The 12,637-nt window shown below is 43.7% G+C and overlaps 1 protein-coding gene across 4 annotated transcripts in view; it reads left to right on the plus strand.

Annotated features, from left to right (window-relative positions):
* The window catches only part of klf8 (Kruppel-like factor 8), a 114,045-nt gene extending 101,767 nt beyond the window's left edge, over nt 1-12,278 (plus strand). For all 4 annotated transcript variants that reach the window (XM_024376785.2, XM_024376786.2, XM_024376788.2 and 1 more), the window contains exons 6-7: nt 5,353-5,495; nt 7,901-12,278. In XM_024376785.2, coding sequence (XP_024232553.2) covers nt 5,353-5,495; nt 7,901-8,082 — 325 coding nt within the window. In that variant the 3' untranslated portion in view covers nt 8,083-12,278. The remainder of the gene's footprint in view (nt 1-5,352; nt 5,496-7,900) is intronic.
* The last annotated feature ends 359 nt before the right edge of the window (nt 12,279-12,637 follow it).

Below are 12,637 nucleotides of genomic sequence, written 5' to 3' on the forward strand. Positions count from 1 at the left end.
TTTAGTGTGTTTGAGAGAGAGAGAGAGAGAGAGAGAGAGAGAGAGAGAGGAAAAGGAGTGAACTAGTTGGCAGGCAGGGTGGAGAAAGGGAAGGCCGGCCGCGAGGAACCCGGAGGATGGGAGGGAGAGCGAGAGGAAGGAAAGGAGGGAAGAGAGAGGAGAGATCAGCATTGAACTGGAAGCTGTCCAGCTGTATGGGTTTTCAACAGTTACTCTCTAGCCCTCTCTGCTGCCTGTGGCCTGTAACTTCACCCAGGGATCATAGATCACTATTAACTGTGATAAACCTAAACAATAAACTTAGTCATCAGTGATTACCAGGAGTGAGGCTCTGTTAGAATCATTTAAATTAACATGGTGTATTTGACTATTATGTTTGTATACTGGACAGAAATATAAATGCAACAATTTCAAAGATTTTACTGAGTTACAGTTCATTGAAATCAACACATTAGGCCATATCTATGGATTTCACATGACTGGGAATACAGATATGCATCTGTTGGTCACAGATACCTTAAATGTAATGTAGGAGCGTGGATCAGAGAACCAAATCTAATTTTATTTGTCACATACACATGGTTAGCAGATGTTAATGCGAGTGTAGCGAAATGCTTGTGCTTCTAATTCCGACAATGCAGTAATAACCAACGAGTAATCTAACCTAAAAATTTCACAACAACTACCTTATACACACAAGTGTAAAGGGATGAAGAATATGTACATAAAGATATATGAATGAGTGATGGTACAGAACGGCATAGGCAAGATGCAGTAGATGGTATAGAGTACAGCATATACATAGGAGATGAGTAATGTAGGGTATGTAAACATATAAAAGTGGCATTGTTTAAGGTGACTAGTGATACATTTATTACATAAAGATGGCAAGATGCAGTAGATAGTATTGGGTACAGTATATACATATGAGATGAGTAATGTAGGGTATGTAAACATTTATATTAAGTGGCATTGTTTAAAGTGGCTAGTGATAGATTTTTTACATCCATTTCCATTATTAAAGTGAGCTTGAGTTGAGTCAGTATGTTGGCAGCAGCCACTCAATGTTAGTGTTGGCTGTTAACAGTCTGATGGCCTTGAGATAGAAGCTGTTTTTCAGTCTCTCGGTCCCTGCTTTGATGCACCTGTACTGACCTCGCCTTCTGGATGATAACGGGGTGAACAGGCAGTGGCTCGGGTGGTTGTTGTCCTTGATGATCTTTATGGCCTTCCTGTGACATCGGTTGGTGTAGGTATCCTGGAGGGCAGGTAGTTTGCCCCCCCGGTGATGCGTTGTGCAGACCTCACTACCCTCTGGAGAGCTTTACGGTTGTGGGCAGAGCAGTTGCCATACCAGGCGGTGATACAGCCCGACAGGATGCTCTCGATTGTGCATCTGTAAAAGTTTGTGAGTGCTTTTGTTGACAAGCCAAATTTCTTCAGGCTCCTGAGGTTGAAGAGGCGCTGCTGCGCCTTCTTCACCACGCTGTCTGTGTGGGTGGACCAATTCAGTTTGTCCGTGATGTGTACGCCGAGGAACTTAAAACTTTCTACCCTCTCCACTACTGTCCCGTCGATGTGGATAAGGGGGGTGTTCCCTCTGCTGTTTCCTGAAGTCCACGATCACCTCCTTTGTTTTGTTGACGTTGAGTGTGAGGTTATTTTCCTGACACCACACTCCGAGGGCCCTCACCTCCTCCCTGTAGGCCGTCTCGTCGTTGTTGGTAATCATGCCTAACACTGTAGTGTCGTCTGCAAACTTGATGATTGAGTTGGAGGCGTGCATGGCCACCCAGTCATGGGTGAACAGGTAGTACAGGAGAGGGCTGAGAACGCACCCTTGTGGGGCCCCAGTGTTGAGGATCAGCGGGGTGGAGATGTTGTTACCTACCCTCACCACCTGGGGGCGGCCCGTCAGGAAGTCCAGTACCCAGTTGCACAGGGCGGGGTCTCGAGTTTGACGAGTTTGGAGGGTACTATGGTGTTAAATGCTGAGCTGTAGTCGATGAACAGCATTCTCACATAGGTATTCCTCTTGTCCAGATGGGTTAGGGCAGTGTGCAGTGTGATGGCGATTGCGTCATCTGTGGACCTATTGGGGCGGTAAGCAAATTGGAGTGGGTCTAGGGTGTCAGGTAGGGTGGAGGTGATATGCTCTTTGACTAGTCTCTCAAAGCACTTCATGATGACGGAAGTGAGTGCTACGGGGCGGGGCGGTAGTCGTTTAGCTCAGTTACCTTAGCTTTCTTGGGAACAGGAACAATGGTGGCCCTCTTGAAGCATGTGGGAACAGCAGACTGGGATAAGGATTGATTGAATATGTCCGTAAGCACACCAGCCAGCTGGTCTGCGCATGCTCTGAGGACGCGGCTGGGGATGCCGTCTGGGCCTGCAGCCTTGCGAGGGTTAATACGTTTAAATGTTTTACTCACGTCGGCTGCAGTGAAGGAGAGTCCGCAGGTTTTGGTAGCGGGCCGTGTCAGTGGCACTGTATTGTCCTCAAAGTGAGCAAAGAAGTTGTTTAGTCTGTCTGGGAGCAAGACATCCTGGTCCGCGATGGGGCTGGTTTTCTTTTTGTAATCCGTGATTGACTGTAGACCCTGCCACATACCTCTTGTGTCTGAATCGTTGAATTGCGACTCTACTTTGTCTCTATACTGACGCTTAACATGTTTGATTGCCTTGAGGAGGGAATAGCTACACTCTTTGTATTCGGTCAGTCATTTTCTGATGTTACCACCATTTGCCTCATGCGGCATGACACAGGCTGTTGATTGTGACTTGTGGAATGTTGTCCCACTCCTCTTCAATGGCTGTGCAAAGTTGCTGGATATTGGCGGGAACTGGAACACGCTGTCGTACACGTTGATCCAGATTATCCCAAACATGCTCAATGTGTGACATGTCTGGTGAGTATGCAGGCTATGGAAGAACTGGGACATTTTCAGCTTCCAGGAATTGTGTACAGATCCTTGCAACATGGGGCCGTGCATTATCATGCTGAAATATGAGGTGATGGCGGCAGATGAATGGCACGACAATGGTCCTCAGGATCTCGTCACGGTATCTCTGTGCATTCAAATTGCCATCGATAAAATGCATTTGAGTTTGTTGTCCATAGTTTATGCCTGCACATACCGTAAACCCACCACCATGGGGCACTCTGTTCACAACATTGACATCGGAAAACCGCTTACCCACACAATGCCATACACACTGTCTGCCATCTGCCCGGTAGAGTTGAAACCCGGGATTCATCCATGAAGAGCAAACTTCTCCAGTGTACCAGTGGCCATCGAAGGTGGGCATTTTACCACTGAAGTCGGTTACGATGCTGAACTGCAGTCAGATTAAGACCCTGGTGAGGACGACAAGCACGCTGATGAGCTTTGCTGAGAGGGTTTCTGGCAGTTTGTGCAGACATTCTTCAGTTGTGCAAACCCACAGTTTCATCAGCTGTCAGACCATCCCGTAGGTGAAGAAGCCGAATGTGTAAGTCCTGGGCTGCATAGTTACACGTGGTCTGTGGTTGTGAGGCCGGCTGGACGTACTGCCAAATTCTCTAAAATGATGTTACAGGCTGCTTATGGTAGAGAAATTAACATTCAATTCCCTGGCAACAGCTCTCGTGGACATTCCTGCAGTCAACATGCCAATTCAATGCTCCCTCCAAACTTGAGGCAGCTGTGGCATTGTGTTGTGTGACCAAACTGCACATTTTATAGTGGCCTTTTATTGTCCCCAGCACAAGGTGCACCTGTGTAATCGTCATGCTGTTTAATCAACTTCTTGATATTCCACACCTGTCAGGCGGATGGATTATCTTGGCAAAGGCAACGCTTACTAACAACGCTTACGATTTAAACAAATTTGTGCACAACATTTTTGAGAAATAAGCTGTTTGTTGGAATGGAACATTTCTGGGATCTTTTATTTCAGCTCATGAAAGATGGGACCAATACTTTACATGTTGTGCTTATATTTCTGTTCAGTGTAGTTCCCTCATGTAGCCATGTCCAAATACGTAGGGGCGAATCACAACTTCCCATTGATATTTCGGTTCAGTGTAGTTCCCTCATGTAGCCATGTCCAAATACGTAGGGGCGAATCACAACTTCCCATTGATATTTTGGTTCAGTGTGGTTCCCTCATGTAGCCATGTCCAAATTCGTAGGGGCGAGTCACAACTTGCCATTTATATTTTGGTTCAGTGTGGTTCCCTCATGTAGCCATGTCCAAATACGTAGGGGCGAATCACAACTTCCCATTGATATTTCGGTTCAGTGTAGTTCCCTCATGTAGCCATGTCTAAATACGTAGGGGCGAATCACAACTTCCCATTGATATTTCGGTTCAGTGTGGTTCCCTCATGTAGCCATGTCCAAATACGTAGGGGCGAATCACAACTTCCCATTGATATTTCGGTTCAGTGTAGTTCCCTCATGTAGCCATGTCTAAATACGTAGGGGCGAATCACAACTTCCCATTGATATTTCGGTTCAGTGTAGTTCCCTCATGTAGCCATGTCTAAATACGTAGGGGCGAATCACAACTTCCCATTGACATCAATGCTTGACTAAGTAAATACAATTGGAAGTTAGGATTCGCCCGAATAGTGTCACCTAATGATAATGCAGCAATGACAAAATCATTTGTAAGACTTCTATTCATCAATCATACAGATCTGTACAATAGAGTGCATGAACAATAAACCCATGGATAGGTGTTAATTGTCCAGTCAGCCACACTAGGGCAGTTCCCCATAGGTGTTACATCACAGTCCTTTCCTTCTAGGTTTAGTTAGGGCTTAGACAGTATGGGTGGGGTTGGGGAGGTAAACCTTATAGAACATGTCTGCTCATGTAACACTAACATTTAAAGACCTTTTATCAAGCCCACATTAAGTATTTCAATGTGTTGTTGCTGTTATACTCATATTCTATTGGATGTCATGTGCTTGTATTTTCTATTGTTTTAGTGACTATTTGTATGTGCATTGTGGCTCTGTAAAGGCCCTTACCTGCCCAGAGACTACTGGTGCAAATGACCTCTTTTCTACCCCCAGCACATTTCCATGGAAGTTGCACTACTGTAATATTGGTGTTGGTTAATGTGCACTGTCCCGGTGAAATTCAAATAATGATCCTAATAACATTTCAAATATGATTTGAACCCAGGTCTGAAGAGTTAATATACCGGTAGCTAGCTGCTTTCTAGTAATCCTGCTAATACAGGTGATCCGCTGACATTCTGTCATTTCACTAAATACATGACTCAGTGCATCTCACTCCAGCCTCACCCATATAATGTCTGCCCTCTCTCTCTCTCTCTCTCTCTCTTTGTCACTCTCAGGTCGGGCGTAGACATGGACATGCAGGTGGATCCTGATTCGCCGGATATGAAGAGGAGGCGTGTCCATATGTGTGACTATGATGGCTGTAACAAGGTGTACACCAAGAGCTCACACCTTAAAGCCCACCGCAGGATACACACAGGTAACACCAGTGTTGGGAAAGTAATAAATTACTAACTGAAACTTTTTGGGGCAAAAGTAACGTTACTTTACAATATTACTTTGTGTGGTAAGTAACGAGTTATATTACTTTGCTTTGCTTTCATGGGAAAAAAATCACAATCTCACCGTTTATTTCATTGTTTGTTTGACTGTCAGAGGGAGCAGGGCGAGCCGTGCGTACTCTACCAAAGATAGGCTACTTACTAAGTCAGGTTGGATTACTGCTTTCTCCTTCCATCTGATTGGCTACTTACTAAGTCAGGTTGGATCACTGCTTTCTCCTTCCATCTGATAGGATACTTACTGAGTCAGGTTGGATCACTGCTTTCTCCATCCATCTGATAGGCTACTTACTAAGTCAGGTTGGATCACTGCTTTCTCCTTCCATCTGATAGGCTACTTACTATGTCAGATTGGATCACTGCTTTCTCCTTCCATCTGATAGGCTTTCTCCATCCATCTGATAGGCTACTGCTTTCTCCTCCCATCTTACTAAGTCAGGTTGGATCACTGCTTTCTCCTTCCATCTGATAGGCTACTTACTATGTCAGGTTGGATCACTGCTTTCTCCTTCCATCTGATAGGCTACTTACTAAGTCAGGTTGGATCACTGCTTTCTCCTCCCATCTGATAGGCTACTTACTAAGTCAGGTTGGATCACTGCTTTCTCCTTCCATCTGATAGGCTACTTACTAAGTCAGGTTGGATCACTGCTTTCTCCTCCCATCTGATAGGCTACTTACTAAGTCAGGTTGGATCACTGCTTTCTCCTTCCATCTGATAGGCTACTTACTAAGTCAGGTTGGATCACTGCTTTCTCCTTCCATCTGATAGGCTACTTACTAAGTCAGGTTGGATGTATCAGATTACGTTACTTGTTAGTTCTGTAACGCGATACCCCCAACACTGGGTAACACACACCCTGACCTGCCCACATACTCATCTATAGCCCATGACTGATCCAGGGCCCGCATTCTGGAGCCTAGTGTTTTCCAACTCCCATCCTCAAGTACCCCCAACAGTACACATTTTTATTGCAGGCCCAGACAAGCACACCTGATTCAACTGATCATCAAGCCCTAAATTAGTTCAATGAGGTATGTTTGACCCAGGCTACACACTTTTTATGCTGTTGGGAGTTCTCGACGACTGGAGTTGGGAAACACTGCTGTAGCCAATGAAGAGCCACTGCTGTAGCCAACTGCTCTTAAATGCTAGTAAAACTAAGTGCATGCTCTTCAACCGATTGCTGCCCACACCCGCCTGCCCGACTAGCATCACTACTCTGGACGGTTCTGACTTAGAATATGTGGACAACTACAAATACCTAGGTGTCTGGTTAGACTGTAAACTCTCCTTCCAGACTCATATCAAACATCTCCAATCCAAAATTAAATCTAGAATCGGCTTCCTATTTCGCAACAAAGCCTCCTTCACCCATGCTGCCAAACATACCCTCGTACAAAATAGCCTCCAACACTCTACTCAGCAAATTGGATGCAGTCTATCACAGTGCCGTCTGTTTTGTCACCAAAGACCCATATACTACCCCCCACCGCGGCTACCCCTGTATGCTCTCACTGCGACCTGTACGCTCTAACTGGCTGGCCCTCACTACATATCCGTCGCCAAACCCACTGGCTCCAGGTCATCTATAAGTCTTTGCTAGGTAAAGCCCCGCCTTATCTCAGCTCACTGGTCACCATAGCAACACCAACCTGTAGCAAGCGCTCCAGTCGGTACATCTCACTGGTCATCCCCAAAGCTAACACCCCCTTAGGCCGCCTTTCCTTCCAGTTCTCTGCTGCCAATGACTGGAAGGAACTGCAAAAATCACTGAAGCTGGAGACTTATATCTTACCGATCGCTGCACCTGTACACAGCCCATCTGTAAATGGCACAACCAACTCCCTCATCCCCATATTGTTATTTACCCTCTTGCTCTTTTGCACCCCAGTATCTCTACTTCATATCATCGTCTGCACATCTATCACTACAGTGTTAATGATAAATTGTAATTATTTCACCTCTATGGCCTATTTGTTGCCTTACCTCCCTAATCTTACTACATTTGCACACACTGTACATATATTTTTCTATTGTGTTATTGACTGTACGTCTGTTTATTCCATGTGTAACTCTGTTGTTGTTTTTGTCGCACTGCTTTGCTTTATCTTGGCCAGATCACAGTTGTGAATGATAACTTGTTCTCAACTGGCCTACCTGGTTAAATAAAGGTGGAAAAAGTAATTTTAAAAAATAGGCACGTTGCGTAGATCTATACTATAACTTATCTGAAGATGCCTCGTTTTTTCTCAATTACATGCACTGAATGTACTTCCTATTAAACCAATCAACCAACTAACTCTGTCTTCTTCCCTGTAGGAGAGAAGCCATACCACTGTACATGGGAGGGCTGTACCTGGAGGTTCGCCCGGTCAGACGAGCTGACACGACACTTCCGTAAACACACGGGCATCAAGCCCTTCCGCTGCACCGACTGTGACCGCTCCTTCTCCCGGTCCGACCACCTAGCCCTGCACCGGAGACGCCACGTCATGATGTGAACCATGACCTCTGGCCCCTGATCTTTAAACCCTTCCCCCTACTACCATTACCCCCCACCCCCACCCCCTCGGTACTCAACTGAAACTCAGATGGGAGGGGCTAAACCCTGAATTGTCACTTCCTGTCTCTTTTCTCTCATCTTCCTCTAATTTGAACTGTGGGTCATCATGGAGATCAGGAAATGAAAGAGGTGGAGAACGCAGATTGCAAAGTAAATGATGAGAGCAGTTCATTGTTGTTATTTGGTTGCCCGGCACCTGAAGGGGGAGTCCTCCACTCTTCACAGCCACCCTCACCACAATGCTTACCTTCTCATCTCTCCCTCACACCCCACTCAGTGTGACCATGGCATGATGCCAACCTCCTCTATGGCTTCCTATCCTATCCTGGACTGAGAGAGAGACAGAGAATGGACTTTGAAATGATGCAGGGATGCCTACACCATGCACTCAGCTCAGAGGAAGAAGATGAGGGAGGAAGAGAACGGAGAGGAGGTGAAGGGGGCGGGGAAGGATATGTGGCTTTTGTCTTGTTTGTTGACTTCAGAGGGGAAGATACTGTAGATACCTTTACTGTATTTTCTTTCTGATCCTGCATTGTGTGTGTGTGTGTGTGTGTGTGTGTGCGCGCGTGCGTGCGTCAGCGTTAGTGAAGCGTGTGCTATTTAAAGACAGTTGAAGATGCATAAAGTCCTCTCCTCCATATTCTTCCCGAGCAGAGTCCGCAGACCCCTCGGAGTGTGTGGGGTAGAACTGTTCTATTCTATCTAATTCAACCCACCCCACTCCCCCATCCCCTAAAACAGGGAGCTACAAGACTGTGAATTTTTATCAAGATTCTGTTTTCCTCCGTTTCAATCAGAAATGAAATCATGTTCACTTGCCCCACATTTTTAACTTGTTTGTTCAGTAACAGTATTTGTTGTTTAAAAAAGTTATTTTTTCCTTCTTCTCCTTCCCTCCTTCTCTTTGCCAGTGAATGGCTCTTAACAGAATAACATCCTTTTTTTTGTCCATTTCAAATCCTTAGATTGTGTTTGAGGCTGTGAAAGTTTAAGAAAAAAAAGTTTGAGATTACAAATGGAACTCTCGCAGGGATCTAGGGGGAGCTTGTGTGTGTGTGTTTTTGCGTGTGTATGGACGTGTGTGTGTGTGTGTGTGTGTGTGTGGAACAAATAATCAGAACTGATGATTTTCGAAGTGTGTGTTTGGGGCAGCAGAGTGTTACCTCTTGCTCGTCGGCGCCTTAATGAATCAAAGTCAATCTGAGAAACTCTGGTTTTAGAAACGCGCGTTTATTTTGGTCTTCAGGGTTACCCAGGAAACGGGGTCTTATCGCCCTGACGACAGGTCACGAGGCACTCTCTTTTTTGTTACAAGCATTTCTACCCAGACTCAGATCAGGGCTTGTATTTACAGAGTCACAGAGTAAGATTTTTGATCTAGGATCAGGTCTGCCCTTTCCATACGATCTTATTCATTATGATCTAAAAGGCTAAACTGATCCTAGATCAGGAATTTACTGATCTTCATGTCTTAAGCTGGCTGTTTTTAGCTCCTGCTCTCTGGGTTCACTTGATTATGCAACTTCCACAGACCTCACTCCTTACGCTGTACTGGGGTCAGTGGATAAGTATGTGTTGCTAGTGGAACATACAAAGAGCTCACTCCAAAGTGCTGTTATGGAGTAAGTAGCAACATACATCTTGCTACTGGGACATACACAGATCTTGCTCCAAAGGGCTGTACTGAAGCCAGTGGCTAAGTACGTGTTGCCACTGGAACGCACAGCTCCTGTGGTACTAGTGCTGAGTGATTAACTGAAATGTCGGTTATTTTACGTTTTTCAAACAACTAATTGACCAACATCAGTTCAATTATTTAAATTCCATTGTTCCATTTTTTCAGTGAGCTCATTGCACCGTTTCTGTACAAATAAATCAGATATAGACTGAAATGTTTGATGTGGGAGGGAGTTGTAGTTTCAACAGGCCAATATTCTAAATAGTTTAGCTCATAAAACGCGGTGAATAACTACAATGACCATAATCCATTGCGTATCTACTTGTCTGGTCTATGTGTTCTTTTACGCCAGCTATGGAAGAGACAGAAGAATGCGTGATGGTGAGAGGATCCAGAGAGCAGCTGTTGGTTTGCAAGGTATCTGTACCTGCAAATACATGATCTAAGTGATTTGATATTTGGTATTCAGCAGTCATAAAATATGCGTTATTTACTTTGAAGCACTACTAAAATAGTGATTTTGTCAGACAGCATAGGCAGCAGCTCTATAGAGATGAGTTGGAATGAAATACAAATACAAAACTACAACTCCCTCCTACATCAAACAGTTCAGGCTGTAAAGTCATCAAATAAAACAAATGTAATATACACAACAGCTGAAATATTTGATTAAAGTGATGTGAATAAATGTTGGTTAATATAAGTGATGCACAGTAATGGGCAGTCACTACCACCATGGGACTTTTATTATTTGTTTTGTTCTGTTGTTACAGCATTCAACCCACATAATGCATAGTGCATTTAATGTTGTTTTTTTTAAATCATCAAAACCGCGATTATATTTTAATAATTGAACCGAAACCGAACCGACCTCAAAAAGTACTAATCGCTCAGCACTATGTGGGACATACATACAGAGAGGGCATACTTGAGGACATGTAAACAAATTGTTTGGCTGTCTCGCTAGCAGTCGCAGCAGCCATAAATCATTTCAAACGCTAGCTAAATAAAACCCGAGCGAATTTAACATCCCTTTTCTTGTTGACAATTTAAAAACAAAATGCAGATAATGCTTGTCTGACTCTGAGCCCAGCCTTGGTGTGAGTTGAGTTGAGCGCATGCCGGAAGCAGCGAGAGATCTTATTGGTCCACACAGAGCAATGCAATGTTCCTATGAGTTTCTCTCATTGTCTGCTTCGACTCCTAACAATGATACTAAGCACATCTTTCTAGAAGAGTATATGCATTTGATTGCAACTTGTTTTGTTTTGTAAACTGTTCATATTAGATGTTAAGGACTATGAGAATAATGAAAAAGAATAAGAAGTGTACATTCTGTATATACATCAAAAAGCATAATAAATGTAACAGGTGGAGTTCTATTTTTAACACTGACTAGACAATGTGAAAATATCATTTGTATTTTCTTTTCTCCTCTGTTGGATGGATTTACAAATGAAATGTGTATAAAAAGTGAAATTCCTTCTTTACAAAAAAAATCCCCCAAAATCGGTCCCTTTTGTGTTGTGCTCACTGTTGTTGCATGGAGAGTAGCATTTGTTTTTGTGAAGTTGGTGAGCATGTCGGTGTGAACATGGTGCCCTGACCTAACAGTTATGATGACCTGCAACAAGCACTGAACCGTCTCGACCATATCCTTATCCCAAAAGTCACCCTATTCCCTATGTAGTGCTTTACCTTAGGGTTCTGGTCAAAAGTAGTGCACTATATAGAGAGAAGGATGCAATTGTGGACACATCCCAATGCCGAAAAACTGATCATGTGTCATATCTGTTGTCGTTGGTCAAACCCACCTCAATTGCATAGACATGGCAATGCCAGTGATATACAATACAAGACACCAACTCATCCATATGAAATAACATCAGAATCCTTTTTAATGTACTCCATATACCACAAAGAAAACCATCCAGTAATACATCAATACACCACGATAGTGATGCTCTTGCCAAGAACATGCATCTATGGTTCAGACTTGGCAGCATACGACTGGAGACTTCATGACCATCTGCTCCTTACTGTATCTGAACAAGCACGTTTATCCACTATTCGCTAGTCACCCATCACTTCTACAATACGGCACCACATAATGTAAGGGTAAATTGATTGATTGTGTGTGTGTGTGTGTGTGAGTGTGCTTTTTCTTATCATTAATCAAAACTCTTAAGAAATCATAATTTTAGGTATTTTTTATTGAATGCAGTAATTTATGGGCCAGTACTATATTACTCAGTGCAATGCAGTTATCGGTATAATAATACAAGTCATTAATATTATTTCTTTTGTATTTGTACAGAACAAATGTGTAAAGATCAGTGAGGAAAACGTGAGCTTTTTGATACTGTGAGATGTTGTTTCATTAAGTCAGTTTCCCCCTGTACAGTTGTGATTTACCCCACTCCTTTTATAGAATAAAATGTTTTTGGTTCAGATTGATGATGCAATGTCTTTATTGTTGACTTTTACGTGCTGCCGACACCAGCCACAGGCGTGCGTCCGCATGCGCCTTCTCACACGTTGATTTTGTCCATCGACAAGCACACATGAAACATTAATGGACTTGTTGTTGCTAGCTAATTTGTCCTGGAAGATAAACATTTGGTTGTTATTTTACCTGAAATTGCATTTAGTCCTTTTCTGCTGAATCTTTGTATAATTTTGTAGTAGTGTGTGATTGCGGCCTGCAATTCGGGGCGTTCCTGCGGTTGCACAATTAAACAGGATGTAAAACAGCACATTTAAAGTATTCACTCCGTTTAAGTGTATTCATTTCAAATCGAATGTTATTGGT

The sequence above is a fragment of the Oncorhynchus tshawytscha genome, linkage group LG17 (assembly GCF_018296145.1).
Source record: "Oncorhynchus tshawytscha isolate Ot180627B linkage group LG17, Otsh_v2.0, whole genome shotgun sequence".
In the NCBI taxonomy this organism is placed as follows: domain Eukaryota; kingdom Metazoa; phylum Chordata; class Actinopteri; order Salmoniformes; family Salmonidae; genus Oncorhynchus; species Oncorhynchus tshawytscha.